The following is a 19,623-nucleotide window of genomic DNA, read 5'->3' as shown; positions in this document are numbered from 1 at the left end:
ATTATATATATATATATATATTATATATATATATATATATATATATATATATATATATATATATATATATATATATATATATATATATATATATATAATATATATATATATATATATATATATATATATATATATATATATATATATATATATATATATATATATATATATATATATATATATATATATATATATATATATATATATATATATATATATAATATATATATATATATATATATATATATATATATATATATAATATATATATATATATATCTAGAACATAAATAATAAAACATTTAAAAAATATATTTTTTAAATATTAAAAGAAGTGACTCATTTCACATCTTTCAAAAGCACTGTATGCAGCTGCGTGGGTTAATTTCAGCAAGGCTGGAAGGACCTTGCACAAAGTAACATTTCAAGATTACAATGGCATATCAAGGTTCAACATCAGTGATGCTGTGAATATGTCTAAAAAGCATCCATCAGCTTCTATTAGTGCTGACACCAGATCTTTATAAACCCAAGTATAAAGTGTTTTCCTACTCTGAACCATTAACTAGTACTCTTGACTAAATATAACTGTCAACCTTAAGGCGAGACACTGCAGGTGAATAGGGTAAAGAAAATAACTAATAGGTATGACGTAACTTACCCAGTTGATTGATTACATTGATAATTGCAAACAATTATTTGTATTACAAGTTTTCTAAAATGTTAGGTTTAAATATGCAAACGAGACATTTAATGAAACGTGCTAATTTTCATACATTTCTAGTACAAAAATCTAAATTCTTGTTAAATTTTGTCATATTAGAGTCAAATGTTTTTACAGAGGGGATTTTGGATATCTCATTTTATCACTCCATATTTCAGAAAAGAAACTTAGAACAGACAGAAAAATTTATTTTTAGCATTTTTCTTGGAATAAAATGGGTATAAAATCAAGCAAATTATATATGAACAAATCCCTTTGTAAAAACATTCAGAATATAGACAGGAATAAAAATTTAAAATTTGGTGTGTGTAAGTGTTACTGAAGTGGAGATTTATGGCTCAGTGTAGGAGAAATACTCATTTTGAGAAAACAGCCTTTTAAAAATATATATTGTAATTGAAATCTATTGACACAAATAGATAAATGCTATAAAAGAAAGTATAACATTGTCTTTTGGGTGTTTTCTTTCCACTAGTCTGAAAAAAAAAACACTTTATGAAACACCAAAAAGCCCAAAATCTCTACTTTGCAGGCAAAAACTTTCTTCATGCACCTGTCAGTGTGTCCCCTTAAAGGATTAGTTCACTTTCAGAACATAAATTTACAGATAATGTACTCACCTCCTTGTCATCCAAGATGTTTCATGTCTTTCTTTCTTCAGTCGTAAAGAATTATGTTTTTTGAGGAAAACATTTCAGGTTTTCTCTCCATATAATGGGTATGTATGGTGGCCCCAAGTTTGAACTTCCAAAATGCAGTTTAAATGCAGCTTCAAAGGGCTTTAAACGATCCCAGCCGAGGAAGAAGGGTCTTAAACTAGCGAAACGATCAGTTGTTTTCTAAACAAATTGACAATTTATACTTTTTAACCTCAAATGCTCATTTTTTGTCTAGTCTCTGCGATGCATATGCGTAGTCTGTGTAATCCGGGTAAATACAGTTAGGGTACGTCAAAAACTCTCGTTTTAGTCTTTAACTTCAAAATAGTCCTACATCGCCATTTTTTGTAAAGGACGTTTGATCGTCTTTGTGTGTTCACTTTGTAAACACTGGGTCGGTACTTCTGCAGTGATTTTGAAGTTGGGGAAGAAAAAGAGATGGTAGTTTTTTCGACATACCCTAACTGTATTGACCCGGATCACACAGACTGCGCATCGCAGAGACAAGACAATATGAGCATTTGAGGTTAAAAAAGTATATAAATTGTCAATTTGTTTCAAAAATAACTGATCATTTCGCTAGATAAGACACTTCTTCCTGGGCTTGGATTGTTTAGAGCCCTTTGAAGCTGCATTTAAACTGTATTTGGAAGTTCAAACTTGGGGGCACCATAGAGATCCATTATATGGAGAGAAATCCTGAAATGTTTTCCTCAAAAAACTATTCTGAAAAAAGAAGGACCTGAACATCTTGAAAGACAAGGGGGTGAGTAAATTCATCTACCATACAGCATCCAATAAAACTTCCTTTTTAGCATGGTATGCAAATCAGTTTCTTTAGAGCCATCATGGCATAACTTCTTATATTTTCTATAAATATTAATCCAGTTGGATGATAAAAAGAGGAGGGAGAAAACGTACAATCAAGGCAAAGGGTAGCAGAAGCTCACATTAAATTTTCATCACAGCAGTTTGAGATGAGAAAGAGCTTGGCCTTTCTTCTCTCCCACTGAGGGAGCTGCACATTGCAAACCATGTCCGAGCAATTCCACATGTAAAGTGTAAAAAATAATATATATTCTAAAATGTTATATAAACATTAGCATTTGAATACTTCTTAAAGAAAAAAATTAAGTTTAAATGTTAACTTTTAACAACATAAATATGTTCGCAGCCACAGTTTTGACTTGGGGTTGCGTACTTTACAATTTAATTTTTTTTTTTTACAGTGCAGATAATTACATTTACGGTGAGAAACTGGCAGCTGTGGTTGCCAGAGATTCTCTTTATAAAATACTGTGACAGTATATTGGTGCCTGTATATTTTACAACGTATACCCACATATTTCATCAAGTAATATAAATGTTAATATACCAAGTGCTTGAATTGCCTAAATCTGCTGACACAATAGAAACCCTCTTGATGAATCAGAGTTTAATATAAGTGAACTGTCGACAAAACATGGCCAATACTTGTACAATATACAATACTATACAGTAGATGGTGCACAGGGACATATGCACAAACCCCCAATACCAGAGCAACAAACGACACTAAAATAACAAATCAAAAAGCATAAAATGTAACAAAAACACCTTAACAAAAACAGTGTATTAATAATGTGCATTTAATAATTGTAAAAAAAAAAAATTGTGCTGTCAATCGATTAAAAAGTGGAAAAACTAATTAATTAAATTTTTCTGAAATTAATTGGTGATTAATCGCAATTAAGCCCAATTAAGCCCATCCTACATTAAAGTTTTTAAATATGCTTTTATATTGCAATAAGTTCACATTCAATGTTTAAATTAATGTAGAAACAACATAAAAACACAATATTTTTTACAATTACATTTTTTAATGACTGAAGGTGAGCATCACTGACACCAATATTACTGATGTCTCTAGGAAACTTCTTTTTTCCTAATATATAACCACTGACTGTGGCCATTCAACATTACAGTATAATTAAGAGCTAGCAATTTTAAAGCAGAAGTTCACTTCCAGAACAAAAATGTACAAATAATGTACTCACCCCCTTGTCATCCTAGATGTTCATAGCTTTCTTTCTTCAGTTGCAAAGAAATTATGATTTTTAAGGAAAACTATTCAGGATTTCTCTCCCTATAGTGGACTTCTATTGTGCCCCCAAGTTTTAATGTCCAAAATGCAGTTTAAATGAAGCTTCAAAGGGTTTTTAACGATCACAGCCGAGGAAGAAGGGTCTTATTGTGGGGGGGGGGGGGCATTTTATATACTTTTTAACCTCAAATGCCGTCTCGTCTAGCTCTGCATGTACTCTGTGTATTCTGGTTTAAGACAGTTAGGGTAGGTCAAAAAATTCCCATCTCATTTTTGTAGGAAGTTGGAGCCTTTAAAGCTGCATTTAAAATGCCTTTTGGAAACTCGCAGGCACCACAGAAGTACACTATATGGAGAGAAATCCTGAAATGTTTTCCTCAAAAAACCATTTCTTTATAACTGAAAAAATAAAGACATGAACATCTTGGATGACAAGAGGGTGAGTAAATTATCTGTAAATATTTGTTCTGCAAGTAAACTTCTCCTTTAACATTTATTAGAAAATTAACAACTTCTAATCTAAGTGAACTTAAAACAATCTTCACATAAACCCTTTATTTACCCATGCACTTCAGCAAGGAGGAAATAAATATGAAGTGATATCCTCTTTTTTCGTTTGTTCTTTGATTAATAGACATTACATCAGCTGGGTTATTTGGCTGCTATTACTTTAAGAGCCGCCTCTGCTGAACAAGACGCGGATCTGACACATGCTTATAGTTTCATTCGCACTTTAAAGGAGTAGTTCGCTTTCAGAACAAAAATTTACAGATCATGTACTCGCCCTGTTGTCATCCAAGATGTCTTTCTTTCTTCAGTCGTAAAGAAATTATGTTTTTTGAGGAAAACATTTTAGGATTTCTCTCCATATAGTGGACTTCTATGGTGCCCCCAAGTTTGATCTTCCAAAATGCAGTTTAAATGCAGCTTCAAAGGGCTCTAAATAATCCCAGCCGAGGAATGAGGGTCTTATCTAGCGAAACGATCAGTTATTTTCTAAAAACATTTACAACTTATATACTTTTTAATCTCTACACAGAGTACACACAGAGCTAGATGAGACGATTAAAAAGTATAGAAATTGTAATTTTTTTAATAGAAAATAACTGATCTTTTTGCTAGATAAGACTCTTCTTCCTCGGCTAGGATCATTTTCATCATCACTTTGAAGCTGCATTTATACTGCATTTTGGAAGTTCAAACTCGAGGGCACCATAGAAGTCCATTATATGGAGAGAAATCCTGAAATGTTTTCCTTTATAAAACAATTTCCTTATGACTGAAGAAAGAAAGACACGAACATCTTGGATGACAAGGGGGTGAGTACATTATCTGTATATTTTTGTTCTGAAAGTGAACTACTCCTTATAAATATAAATATAATATAATATAATATAATAATAATATAATATAAATATATAAAACGACATACAGTCTATAGCACGTAATGTCTCATTTGTGAAAAAAATTACTTGCCTGCTTTAACGTTTGACAGCACTAAGTTTTGACTTTTAATAATAAAATGTACTGCCACTCAATTTAACTCAATTTTTCTCCCCACCTAAACTGGTTTGTACCATTACACAATAACCAAGGTTCACTATTCGCCTAATTCTTCCCGATTCAACTGATCAGCTCTTCAGCAAAGAGCTCACAGTAGGTGCAATAAAGTCATCTTGACACATTTCTCAGCTTACGACTTCCAAAGCCGAAATGGCATTTATTACAGCTTTTCTAGTAAAAGTATGTCAGGAAACACGTCACGTCTCACTCCAACAGTAAACAACTGCTAGAGTGAGAAGCAAATCCCTGAAACTCAAAATCTGTTCCTTAGTCACTAAAACCCAGTTATTTACAAAATAATGCCATCTGTTAGGTAGGCGAGATTATTATTTATTTGTTGTGCAAAGGCCCGTTTTATAGCATCTCCTAAGAATGAATAAGGCTGCCAAGAGGTTTTTCCACACATCAAGGAGTGTGATTTGCCACACATGACACTCTATCATTTCTTAATTGACTGATTGATTTTTTTGATCTCGTCATACCTCTATAAAGTAACCTTGTTTTCAAGGTTTGCAATAAATGGAAAGCATAACAACAACTGACAACTTTTAAACAGACCTTGTCATATATTTGAATACTTTACCTGAAAATTTAATTAGATCTAGTTCACTGAACATTTATTTATATTTCGAACTCTGAAAGAGGAGAGCACATATACAAATCTGATTTGATCTTTCCTGACAGCATAAAAGAAAAGGACACAGCAGCAACAACACAGATAAGCAAATAACAGTTCATTTTATATCAAAATGATTTGAATATAGACAGAAGAGGTCATTTGCCTGCCACTTATAGAAGCATATTTGGTTTCCCTTCCTGGAAAGTATAGAGAGAGAATATGAACTGTTACCTCTGCTCTTCGAGGAATGAAAAAGTCAGAAGAGCTCATACTCCTCAAACATTAAAAAGCCTTAATTTCTCACGTAAAACCTAATGATCTGGAATAACTTGAATCACACTTTTCTTTTGTTCTGCGTTAGTGAAGTAGCTGATAGAAAAGTGGTTATCACATATGAGTGTATCACTGACTATAGCCATATGTTCCTTTTGACTTGGTGTCACTTCCTGGATCTTTGCCTGTCAGAGCTCTTTGAGCTCATTTTTATAATAACATAATTTTACTAATAATTTGTGGAATACATTTTGACTATATAAAAAAAGTCTGAACGTTCACCACACCCTCTATATATTTGCAAAACATTTTGAGACATGGCTTATTCCTGATTACAATGCAAAATTGAACATGAAAACATGGCCAGTTGGCTTCCCTCCAGTATGCTTTTACAACAGTGACAGCACTATGGAAAGGGCTTGAACAACTTTTGAAGACTGTTCAGAAACCTGTCGGTGAAAATGAGCAATGATCCAAACATTGGAACTGGCTTAGGGACCTATGATTTATTTCTAGAGAGAAGAGGGCATCTGCTTCTGATCAGGCTAAATGACTTACTAGTAACAAAATACTAAACTGTTCAAGTTCATCAACTTCTGTCAAGAAGAAAAATGTCAAAGATCCAGTAACGTACAAATATGGAATAGTACTTCTTATCTCTACTTAACAAATCACAAACTTAGAAGCCCAGGATTTAATTTGATAAATAGAGAAATACGCTTACATGGCATTTGCAAACAAATGATATGCCTTTTGACTTCACCTTTAGATCATTTAGTCAAAAGTGACGTTTGAAGTCAGTTCCACTAAAATTAGGTTTGTTTAAATTGTTTTAATAAAGAAATGGATGTAGTGTTTACATTTGAAATATTTAAAAATGTACTAAATATGTGCCTGAAAGGTCAATAAAACATACAGAACAGTAAATGTCATACACTGTTAAAAGTTTTGAAAATACTAATGACTCTTATGTTTATTTAAAAAATAAATAAAATGAAGTCAGAGTTATGTGCAATTTTGAGAACTGAAAACATCTGGTAATTAATGGCTGTCATTCTGCATAGTACAAGTCAACGCAGATGCATTTTGAGAAGCTGTACATTTCTTGCTGTACCCCTTGCTTGTGTGCTTTTTAAAGACTTTTGTAAAGAAAGCTTTTAAGAGGGACACTAAGATATTTGTGGGAATTGCATGCTAGCTCACACAGCAGGTTGACACTAAAATTACATGAAAAACATGTTGACTACTACATTTTCCAGCCTGCCATGTACAATTATAAAATTAGTGTGCATACATGGTTTGACACTATACGTGGGAATAACGATAACACAAAGTTTGTAGGCGGCAGCAAGGCCCATTTGTGAAAGCAAAGATGAAAGAGATGGGTGACAAATGAAGGCGAAACAGAGGGCGGTTCTGCAATAAAAATAACATGCTGAGTTTGGTTTGAATCAGGATGCATTCCAGAGTCTCTACAGAAATAATCGGCTCCATGCGCAACACAACTGGCATTTATCTCGTGTGAGAGCATTGCAGATGATGACAGTGGTTGCTATATTAATAAAACTTTAACAGTGAACAGTTCTACTGTGTGTCAATCTTAGAGTTTATTTTCATGAAGTTCAACAATGGACGAGTCTCGACTCGAGAAGTGAAAATGTACATACACTTCATTCTTAATACTGTGCGGTTACCTTATGATCCACAGCTTGGTTTTTGGTGTTTTCTGTTTGGTGATAGTTGTTCACGAGTCCCTTGTTTGTCCTGAACAGTTAAACTGTCCGCTGTTCTTCAGAAAATCCTTTAGGTCCCACAGATTCTTTGGTTTTTCAGCATTTTTGTGTATTTGAACCCTGAGACTCATATGCAACTATTACAGAAGGTTCAAACAGAAGGTTCATTGATGCTTCAGAAAGAAAAAGGCCAGGGGGTGTAAACTTTTGAACAGAATGAAGATGATTGCCTAAATTTATTTTTCCATTTAGTACCTCCCTTAAGAAGCTACAGAAGATTTGTTTCCCTATGTGTTTCCCAGAAGGTAGAATAAATAAGATCCTGATACTCCCAAACTCAAAAGGTTTTCACCCCCTGGCTTTTAATGCATCACGTTTCCTAAAGCATCAGTGAGTGTTTCAACCTTCTGTAATAGTTGCATATGAGTCCCTCAGTTGTCCTCAGTGTGAAAAGATAGATCTCAAAATCTTACAGTCATTGTTGTAAAAGGATCAAATACACAAAAATGCTGAAAAAACAAATTTATGGGATTTGAAGGATTTTTCTCAAGAACAGCAGGCAGTTTAACTGTTCTGGACAAACAAGGGACAACTATGAACAACTATCACTAAACAAACAAACACAGCTGTGGATCATTCAGGTAACAACACAGTTGAATTGATAAAAAAAAAAATAACCCCATTCAAAAGTTTTCATACACTTGATTCTTAATACTATTACTTTCTCTTGTGGATTATACGTAAACATCTTTTATGTGAAATATCTTATTCAGGTCAGTACTAAATAAAGAACAACATGCATTTTGCATGATCCCGCTTATTTTGGTAAAATAATTAACATTTTACAGATTCTGCGAGGTGTATAACTTTTGACTTAAACAGTACACTTCAGGTACTAATATGTGCATTTAAAAGTAACAATATGGGCCGGTTAGGTACAAATATGCATCTTTTGATAAGGTACTGCCCTAGTCAAAGAGTGTGCATAATATACACTAATAAAATCATTCATAAAAGCTGTATGTTCATGAAAAAAAACAAACCAATCATTAAGACATATTAATTTCTGTCCAACATACGAGTCCATCATCCATAATAACGCTTTTTCCAGTCAGTTAAAGGATAACTGTTGCCAAAATGCAACCTGGGCTGTTTGTTTTTTTCTTTTTTACTGTAAACGAGACAAACTTATATCTAAAAGCATAATTACGACAAACGAGCCGTTTTTGAGATTGACCGTGATTTCGTTTTGTGGTCAATGGCTGGTGAATGGGAGTACTAGGGGCATACATTTGAGCGCATCAAAATCGATATTTTTACAACACTAAGAAGGCTCGACACACCATGACACTTTGCTCGAAGTATTGCCTGGGTCTCTACACATGAACTCGAGCATTGAGAACATTGTTCGTGTACACACAGTTTACTAAAAAGAAAGTTTTTGAACAACTCACTTTCACTGTTTGGCTTTCCGCTCGCAGCCAATCTTGCCAGTCAAGAGGTGTCGATCTCCGCATGCGAATGAATGGACGAAATATTAGGCTTATGAGGCTCTTTTTACAACTAGAAGTTTAATATCGTTTTTCACTTGCGACAAAACAACGAATTAACCGTGCATTTATATGGAAATATGCTTTAGGAGCTATCCATCCTCGCACTCGGAGATCGACACCTCTTGACTGGCAAGACGGCCGCGAGCGGAAACTCAAACAGTGAAAGTGAGTTGTTCAAAACCTTTCTTTTTAGTAAACTGTGTGTACACGAACAATGTTCTCAATGCTCGAGTTCATGTGTAGAGACCCAGGTGATACTTCGAGCAAAGTGTCATGGTGTGTCGAGCCTTCTTAGTGTTGTAAAAATATCGATTTTGATGCGCTCAAATGTATGCCCCTAGTACTCCCATTCACCGGCCACTATCCACAAAACTAAATCACGTTCAATCTCAAAAAAGGCTCGTTTGTCGTAATTATGCTTTTAGATATAAGTTTGTCTCGTTTACAGTAAAAAAAAACAGCCCAGGTTGCATTTTGGCAACAGTTATCCTTTAAAATCCACCAGCATGTTTGTTTAGAACTGTTTTTGCTTGTGAACGGTCTCTCCGAATTCAGACGTTTTCACTGGAGAAAGCAATATTACGGAGAGGACTCCATTTTAAGCCAAAAGCAATGGTTTGAAGTTAAAAACATTCTAATGATGAAATTGTTTGTTACAAACTCACAGCTGTTTACTTCACAAGACGTTAACTGATGAACTGGAGACTTGTGGATTACTGGATTACTGTGATTCTTTTATTAGCGTCTCATTCTGACGGCACACATTCAGTAATGCAGAGGATGAAGAGATGCTAAATTAGATCCAAATCTGTTTCGAAGACAAAACAAACTCATCTACTTCCTGGATAGCCTGAGGGAGAGTACATTTTCAGCAAATTTTCATTTTTAGGTAAACTGTCTCTTCCTTATGCAATAGAAAACAAATGTTTCACAACATATGATAAACAAGCCATCTCGGCTTAAAGATGAATAGTGAAATGTATTATGAAGTGCCTCAAGATGTAAGACATCTAATACAAGCTATAGAGTGCAGCAATTGTTTAAGAGAGGTGCGGGCAGCCACCCACACACATCAGAGCTTGATTACCCTCAGGTCTACCTTGACAACAGGAAAAACAATGCAGGGGGGGGGGTGAAGAAAATAGAGAGTAAAGACTGCCAGCACCAGGGGCAGTTGTGCCTTAATTATCTCAATTTGAACCTCTAATGGTAAGATCGCACATTCACTGGAGGTGGTTAAGAGATGAAAAGCAGGGGTCCTCTCACAGGGAAGCCCTGAGTGCTTCTGGATGGTGTTTGTGAGAACAGGCCTTGGTTGCTAAGATACAAGAAGCACAATTGAGGGTCCGCACTCATAAGAGACATGTCAGAGTCGGATCTTGAAAGGTAACACAAACTCCATCCTACAGCTGCATTATAGAGGGAAAAAAACTTTAACCTTCCTAGAGATTACACATATGGTTATGAGTGCCCATTTGAAACGTGTAAAGCCTACAAGTAACCAAACAAAATCTGCAATAAGACCAATTGCCTACTGCCTCACAATACACATTGACATATAAATATGTTAGTGCTGTCAAATCATAGTTCATAGTTGTTCATGAGTCCTACATTTGTCCTCAGTTAAACTGCCTGCTGTTCTTCAGAAAAATCATTCAGGTCTCAAAAAACAAAGGGACTCATATGCAATTATTACAGAAGGTTCAAATGCTTGATGATGCTTCAGAAGGAGAAACAATGCATTACGAGCCAGGGGGTGAAAACTTTTTGGGTACATTTAACTTATTTTGTCTTCAAAAACATGCAAGTATCTTCTGAAGGGCAGTACTAAATGAAAAAAATATGATATTTAGGCAAAATAAGAAAAATGTACATTCACCCTCCGGCTCATAATTCATTGTGTTTCCTTCTGAAGCATCAGTGAGCATTTGAACCTTCTGTAATAGCTGCATATGAGTCCCTCAGTTGTCCTCGGTGTGAAAAGATGGATCTCAAAATCAGTCATTGTTGGAAAGGGTTCAAATACAAAAAAAAAAAAAAAAAAAAAGCTCAAAAACCAAATAATTTGTGGGACCTGAAGGATTTTTTGAAGAACAGCAGACAGTTTAACTGTTCAGGCCAAACAAGGGACTCATGAACAAATATCACTAAACAAAAAACACAGCTGTGGATCATTCAGGTAACATTTTCACAGTATTAAGAAGCAGGCGTGTGTAAACTTTTGAACGGGGTCACTATTATTTTCTCTTGTGGACTATATGTAAACATCTTTTATGTGAAATATCTTATTCAGGTCAGTGCTACATAAAAAATAACATGCATTTTGTATGATCCCTCTTATTTTGGTAAAATAATTAGCATTTTGCAGATTGTGCTAGGTGTATGTAAACTTTTGTTGAAGTTTTGACAGTTAAAGTCAAATGTCAACCCAAAAAGGACCTTCTTCAGCACATTGATATAAATAGTTACAAATAAAGATTACAGTACATTTTTCAAGAAAATACCATTTCAGTTTTTCTACCTCTAAATTTTACATTTAATGTATCACTAGTCATTTCTTTATACTGATATTTACTAGTAATTTCTGAGAAAAAAAAAGTTTCTACACCAAATTTTTCCACTGCACCCTGATGTAGATTATTATTATTATTATTATTAATTTGAGGATTTCAAATTATTATTAGGGCTGTCAATTCAGTACACTTATTTAAAAAAAATAATATTTAAATGTATGGAATTAAAATAAACAATATATTTACTTCTTAAGTGACTTTTTGCGATGTCAGTGATATACTTGTATACATTTTAATCATTATAATAATAATTAGTATTATTAATTTTATCCTAATAATTCTAAGTATTTTGTTAATATTGTTTATTTTTATTATTATAATAGTTCTTTTTTATTTATTCATTCATTTATTTATAGTAAAACTGACCCTTAATAGACTTTTAAAAAGAAAGACGCATTCAGTAGGACATTAGTTTCAAATTTCCCTGGTATTAGTCTACAACTGAAGCATGACATATGTAATTTGATTACTCAAATAATGTAAATGTTCTGCACAAGTTGAGCAAAAGTTGACAGAGCATCAAAAGATCATCTGTGTGCGAGCTCCGGATTAGTCCCAAGAGGAGGTGCTTTCTTCAGCGTGCCGCTCTGCAGAGCACGTAGTCAGCCTGGCCTGGGGGAAGGTTAATGCTTCCATAGGGGTTGACTCTCAAAGGCAAATTAATAGCAGATCTTTCAAGAAGGACAGAGAGGACATCTGTTTTGAATTCCAGTGGGTCTGCATGTTACAGAGTGGGGCAATTCAATTAAATCAGCCACAAACCATGTTAGAGCTGGAGATGTGCCAGGCAGGACTCTGTCCACCACCTCTGTTTTCCCCCTAGGAGAAGTGTCTACGCTAGCTACTCTAACTGGGTCCCACCTCTGGCTTTAATGAAGCACACGGGGGAAATAGAGCTGGAGATTGTGAACTGTCTGTCGATGATCTGTAAGACAATCCTGAAAAGCACCTTTGGTTTGTTCTTATCCTGAAGTGCATGCTGTTTTTCTTGTAGCCTGGTCTTGCTGTAATGAAAGAATATGCAGGACAACTTTGGGTACTTAAATACCTAAGAAATAATTGTAAAGCATCATAATTGCTGATAAATTTGCAAACAAAAGTTTCAAATGATTAGCTGTACTCATCAGGACTTAATTTGTGGCAGAACAAGTCATAACTGAACTAAAATAAATAACTGGAACTGGGTATGGATCTGATACATATATGCCAGTATGTGTACATTATGTTAAAAAAACGAAACCCTACAAACATCCATGGTTCTTTAAATCTCACCGAAACACTAACAGTGACCCAATTTCACCTTAGCTGTTGCTCCAGCCTCAAAACATCTCACAAAAAGCAGCACTGATCATCACAGCATGATAAAAGCTAGTCATTTATGACATCTAGTCATCTATAACCTAATACATCCTACATCCCAGGATCTTTATAAAACAACGGTGAACTATTGGAGAGTCCTGCTAGGTCCCGTGTAAACAGAGAGAGATCTGATATGCTAAAGACAACAGCATTGTGTGGAAAGAGCAACAAACACAGCAGGCCGTTCCCACACACACACCATTCAAAGAGTCTGCGTTTTTAATGAAAACATAATTATATCTGAAGACAAAAGATTTAAAACACATTTACCATAAAATGTTTTATTAGTTGGGGGAGTCAAATTCAACTGAGCACAGCAGTTAAGTATACACAACTATGAAAATGACCACAGAGAGTATACATAACCTATTTCGAAGGTTATGAGATCTATTATTTTGATAATGTAAAAAGGATCAAGTTAGTCACTGTGAAGATTACATTTTTTGATTTTTAGTAATTTAAGTAAAATATTATTTCAGAAATATTTCTAACATTAATCATTAAAAGATGATTCAGATCTCAAGATTGCACTATATTTACACACATGTACCCAAAAATGAAAACTTTGTCATTAATTGCTCACCAATGTCGTTCATCTTCAGAACACAAATTAAGATATTTTTGATGAAATCTGAGAGCTTTAATTTTATGAAGCTACAAGAATCATTTTTGTGTGCAAAGAAAACAAAAATAAAGGTTAAACCACTGATGTCACGTTTTATCAATGTCCGTACTACCTTTCTGGGCCTTGAATGTAGTTGTGTTGCTGTCTATGCGGGGTCAGCAAGCTCTTGGGTTTCATCAAAAATATCTTAATTTGTATTCCGAAGATGAACAAAAGTGTTACGGGTTTGGAGCTATACGAAGGAGAGTAATTAATGACAGAAATGTCATTTTTGGGTGAACTGTCCCTTTAAAAAGCTGTATAGCAGTTCCTACTTTCCAATAAAAAAAGTGCCAAGTTACCCATTGCATTAACAATGTGGCAAACCAAAACACAGCATTTAAAACACTTTAAAAGTGTGTTCAACTAAATCCAAGGCTTGAGAAAACAAAAGTGTTGAATTGTCATCAACTTTTCTCGCTTTCAGAAGTGCAAGAACATCCAAGTGCTTTTTAAAAAAAACCTAAAGAGCTGACAGATAAAGAAACACTTAGTTTTCTTTCCATGTATAACACTCATCAACTTTTTCTGAAAGACTTGAGGCTACAAGGGATTAACAATTCTTCTAAAGGTCTACTAAAATTCTCAGAAAGAAAAAAGTACCAAACTGAAAAATTACTACACCAACTGGATAATACTATAAACTTCATTGATGAACATGTAACCAACAACACTTTTGCCAAATCACTTATAGAGTGTTGTTATGACACATCAATTTACCTTGTTGGCAGCACTGAATGTAAACAATGCCACTGAACCGAATGGAACTCACAATTTTTGTTGATTCTGGCTGCTGAAAATGGTCAATTATTGTCATATTCTGGGTTGTACTAATCGGTTGGACTGGGAGAAACATTTGGAATACTATAGACTCCAAAAGTTATAACAAATTAAGGAGAAAAGTGCAAAAACCTGTCTGAGGAACAGAAGGCATTTGTGGTTGGCCAAACTGAACCAGGATTTTCTAGGACAAGAAACATGACAACATTTGTGTTGGTTCTTATTTCCAGTCAGGTAGGTGAAATATTAGGCTAATATCTTAATACTGCTCATTTAAACAGCATAATTAGCAGATCAACGTATTCAGCTGTACATTAACTGTGTAATTCATGCTGTTGTTTACATCCGAGTATCGCCAATATGGCCGCACATCCAGGTAACTATACAAATCCTGACGTACTGTAAGTGCAAACCCTGATCAAAACAGACTGTCTTCTTTTCATGTATAAACACTCCTAAACTTCTGCTGAAAGACTTGAGGCTCAGATAACAAGGGATTGACAATTCTCGTAAAGGTCTACTGAAATTCTCAGAACTAAAGAGATAAATACAGAACTAAAAAATTACTACAGCAACTGGACAGTACAGTAAACTTTGCTGATAAACATGCAACCAAAAGCACTTTCCCCAATTCACATAATTAAAATACTTTTCAAAACAACTTTTTGGTCACTGCACATATCATCTATGAATGTCACTTTTAAGCAACTAACACATTTGTGAACCTGGACCTCAAAACCAGTCTTAAGTAGCACTGGTATATTTATAGCAATAGCCAAAATAAATTATATGGGTCAAAATTATAGATTTGTCTTTGATGCCAATAATCAGGATATTAAGTAAATATCATGTTCCTTGAAGACATTTTGTAAATTTCCGAAAGATTTTCAAATAATTGTATCTATTGTCCTATCCTAACTCACCATGTACATATCTCAATTTTAAAAAAAAAATGACCCTTATGGCTGGTTATGTGATCCAGGGTTACATTTAAGAATTTCCCACTACGCACTAGCTAAGCCAGGAAAGGAACATGGAAAACACAGAGTGAGGTTGGAGCGGAGTGCTTACGGAAGACTTTGTATATAAGGTAAAAATGTTTGTCGCTCCGATCCACTCAGATGTCCAGACCAGCTGTCAACCACAGCCTTGATTATAAAGTTTAATGCTTTGGCTTCTTTGGGAATTTTAGCAGAGAACAAAAAATGTAAATGAACTAACTTGTTGTTTACACAACTGTTGCATAAAAACAGTATTTCATGGAATTGTGCACATAACCAAATAGACTAATCATAGCCAGTTTACATATGGTCAAATGACCATGTTGACAGTCTTGATAGGTAGACAGATATGCAGATAGATAGATATGCAGATAGATAGATAGATAGATTAATATAGCAATAAAGTGATAAAAGCATATAAATATGCACTGTACTCACCTGTTTCCACAAAAAGACGTCCATTTCGTTTAACTTCCATGAGACCAGCACATGTATGGCAGACAGTATAATTCCAGTGATGACCGCTGCTCTCATCCGCACCGGCAAAAGTGTGTAAATGACATGGATGAAAAACACGGTCCACCAGATGCCTTCAGACGCGCTGCGCGGCACCACGAGCAGCACACCGACCACCTGCACAGCCAGCACCACCAAAATGAGCACATAGCAAACTATCCACATGTGATCCTGATGGAAGCCGTTCCTGTTGCACACGACCATCAGCGTGAGGATGAGCAAGATCGCCGTGGAGAAAACCACCACATAAGTGAGCCGATACACTCCTCCAGCGCAGTGGAACCCCAGCATCACCGCGCACACCAGCACCAGAACGGCCATGAGCATCGTCAGGCTGCTCTGGTTGAGTCGGAAGAAGTAGCGCTGGTAAAGCCTCTCCAACTTCTCCGACTGGAACTTCTTGGATTTGAAAATCTGCATCACGCCGTTGCAGCAAGCGCTCATGGAAAAGTTCACTTCTGGCATGAGCTCCTCCTCTGGTTTGGACTTGGTTCTCCTGTCCTCCAAACCCAACTCCACGGACTTAGGTCTCACTTCTCCATCGCGGTACCTCGGGGAAGATCTGTTATTGTTGCGGCTCTCCTCCCCGTGTTCTTGCCAGGCGGACTTGGATCTGAAACTAACCCGGCTGACGGTGGTCGTGGCTCGGCCCGGCTGGCGCTCGAAGTCATCGTCCTCTCTCCACCGACTGTTGGACCGTATGAGCTTTTTGCAGGAGGATCTGGCCGAGTATGGACATCCGTTCGCCACGGACTCAGACTCGCCCCAAGCGGATCTGTGCTCCGTCCCTCCCCTCAGTCCAGGAGCGCCAGCGCCGGGTGGGCTCACGCTGTTAGATCTGGACATGTTCTCGATTACTACATGCAATATATGACTACAGGATGCGAATTATGGGGGCTGACTCTCTATTTAACTCTCCGAAGCAGAAAAAGTCTTACAAGTTTCTGTTTTTACATACAAACAAACGTTTCATGAGCCACGCAACTTAGTCAGAGTGCGCTAAATGTATATCCCACGCTTGCAAACAGCCTTTGCTTGAGGAGGAAACCATAGCAACAGATGTTTAACAGCTGTTTGTAATGAACGATACATAACTACTGTTATTAATAATCAAGTTACTATAGTTGCAAGTCAAAAAAATATATAATAAAACCGTGTTTTGGTGTTGTGCAAGAGTTCCCAAAATTGGTTACGCGAAATGAACCAAAACAATTACTCACAGAAACTGAGTCATTCGCGCACTGTATAAACGTGTCAATCATATGATCCCAAATAAAATTTTACACTTTACACTAAAAGGGGATGTTTCGGTCATTACTTTGATTAACAGCCTATATTAAAGTAATTTTGCCCAATTTAAGACACAACGTTGCGGTCAGCTGGGATTTAAAACAAAAAAGTACAGTTAAATCAAAATAATGAGATATAGCGTCACATGCATTTCACTGAAAACCAAACTAGTAAGTGGTCCATTTGTGAATTCATAAAAGCAGTATTTGCATACTGCTTTTATAAATTAGGACCAGCGTAAAAGTAGTACAGTTAGCTATTGTAGTCAAACTCTCTGAGAAAGAGAAATACATTTTGCAAGTCAATCCGCTCGTTTTTACATCATTATGACACTTTAAATAATTAATTAAATATACAAAGTAGTCGTTTGGGACACATCCTCAGGTGGCTAGAGCATTAGAGAAGGTAAACAGCAGAGGGAGTAATTGCGCGCCCAATTTCAATTCATAGATACTAATACACAAACCACCTCTGGGTGCAAATTACTAGGGGATTCGACCCCCTAATTAACAGAACCCCTGGAGTAAACAAAAACAAAAGGTTGTGAAACCACACAAGCATACAGTATATTTAAGTACGTCGGTCTATAAATAGGTTTGAAAAGTTGCAGCACTGGTAAAAGTTATATAAGTTAGTCAGAGCGGGTATTTTCACCTGTCGCCAAACGGAAACAGAAAGTCCCGTTCGCCAGATGAGGTAACCATAACAACAGTAGGGTAAGCTGCTCGGCAGCTTTCCATTGCGATTAGTTTCGATACGTCCATTAAGCACAAGAACTAAAGTACCACTCTGTTACAGATATCACACATTTGTCACAACCTAAATGTTCTGTTTAGGAAGTCTCTCAGTGACGCCAAATGGCAATTTGCGTTTGCGCGAAACCAACCTCGACAGACTAGTAGCGCAACCAAATTAAATTAACATTTAATAATTAAGCAGATTTCTTTCTTTAAAAAGCAAGTTTCAAAATAGCCTGCCCACTGTATAATTCGCACACTGTTTAAAACTCAATGAGAACTGACCCTACGCCCACCACGCAAGATCTCCACGTTTTCATGACAGGAGCGAATAGTGTCCCCAAAAGTGTGGATTGGTTTGAGCACGATTCCATGGTGCGTAACGTTACGCATTGATGCATTGATCCACGCAAGCTGTACACCTGTGAATATGAGGTCGCAGCCCACTAGATGATTACATGATCACGACTGCTGTGAAAACCTGAGCTTTCCAACGCTCCTGCATGGTCAGTTGAGTCACTCCAAGATGACCTCTCAAGTGTCCTTTGGTGAAGGAGTCTTCATCCGTGCTGGGCAGATAGGTATCTCCAATGCTCCTGATGCAGTGGTAGCAGCAACATCATCAGCAGCGCTGGCGTCTAGATGAGAAGATGAATTGTCACACCACAGGAGCGTCGAATCCGCCCTGCTCGAACAGAGCTGCGTATTGACTGTGCCGGAAGAACTGCACGTCCTTTCCCTGCAGATTCTCAAAACCGAAGCGCACAGAATTGATTAAGCGTTATCCTCCGTTTTGGTGCTTCTTGTCTTTGTATTGCCATTCAACCAAGTATGATCTTTAGGCCCCGCCTTATGTGTGATTCTATTGGATAGTTGGCTGCACAAGTTGCAAATCAATTTTTCTATTGGTCGGCCTGTGTGTCAGTACAGAGTGATTTGGATTAGTGGGCGGGACTATCCGCACAGCTGTACGTAAGGGAGAGTGGGGGGAAAATGTTTGTTTGTTTGTTATGCTAATAAAGTAGGGGGTTTAAATAGACCTAAATAAATACGTAATGACAGATAAATAAATGCATGTATGTTCAGGTATAAACGTATATTTGTTTGCTAAACCAGACTACATTAAGATATTCTGAATATTAAACCTGCATGTTTTATGTAAATATGAGTAATGTGCATGGGAATGTTATTTCTCTCATGGTTATACGCTAACAGTCAAAAGTTAATGTTTTTTTAAAGAATTCTCTTCTGCTCACTAAGCATGCATTTATTTGATCCAAAGTACAGCAAGAGTAAAATACTTTTTAAATAACTGCTTTCTATTTTAACATATTTTATAATGTAATTTATTCCTGTGATCAAAGCTAAAATTTCAGCATCATTTATACTGAATTCATACTTAACATTTATTACTGAACATTTATAATGTTACAAAACATTTGTATTTCAGATAAATGCTGTTTCTCTGAATTTTCTATTTATCAAGAAACCTGAAA

At 35.9% G+C, this 19,623-nt stretch overlaps 1 protein-coding gene across 1 annotated transcript in view; it reads right to left on the bottom strand.

Annotated features, from left to right (window-relative positions):
- adcy5 (adenylate cyclase 5) overlaps window positions 1-17,436 on the bottom strand; it is a 181,790-nt gene extending 164,354 nt beyond the window's left edge. The window contains exon 1 of the mRNA XM_073845493.1: window positions 16,023-17,436. Coding sequence (XP_073701594.1) covers window positions 16,023-16,946 — 924 coding nt within the window. The 5' untranslated portion in view covers window positions 16,947-17,436. The remainder of the gene's footprint in view (window positions 1-16,022) is intronic.
- Between the last annotated feature and the right edge of the window lie 2,187 nt (window positions 17,437-19,623).

The sequence above is a fragment of the Garra rufa genome, chromosome 8, assembly GCF_049309525.1.
Source record: "Garra rufa chromosome 8, GarRuf1.0, whole genome shotgun sequence".
Lineage (NCBI taxonomy): Eukaryota > Metazoa > Chordata > Actinopteri > Cypriniformes > Cyprinidae > Garra > Garra rufa.
The sequence above is the reverse complement of the archived record's forward strand: the minus strand, read 5'-3'. Positions and strand labels throughout refer to the sequence as shown.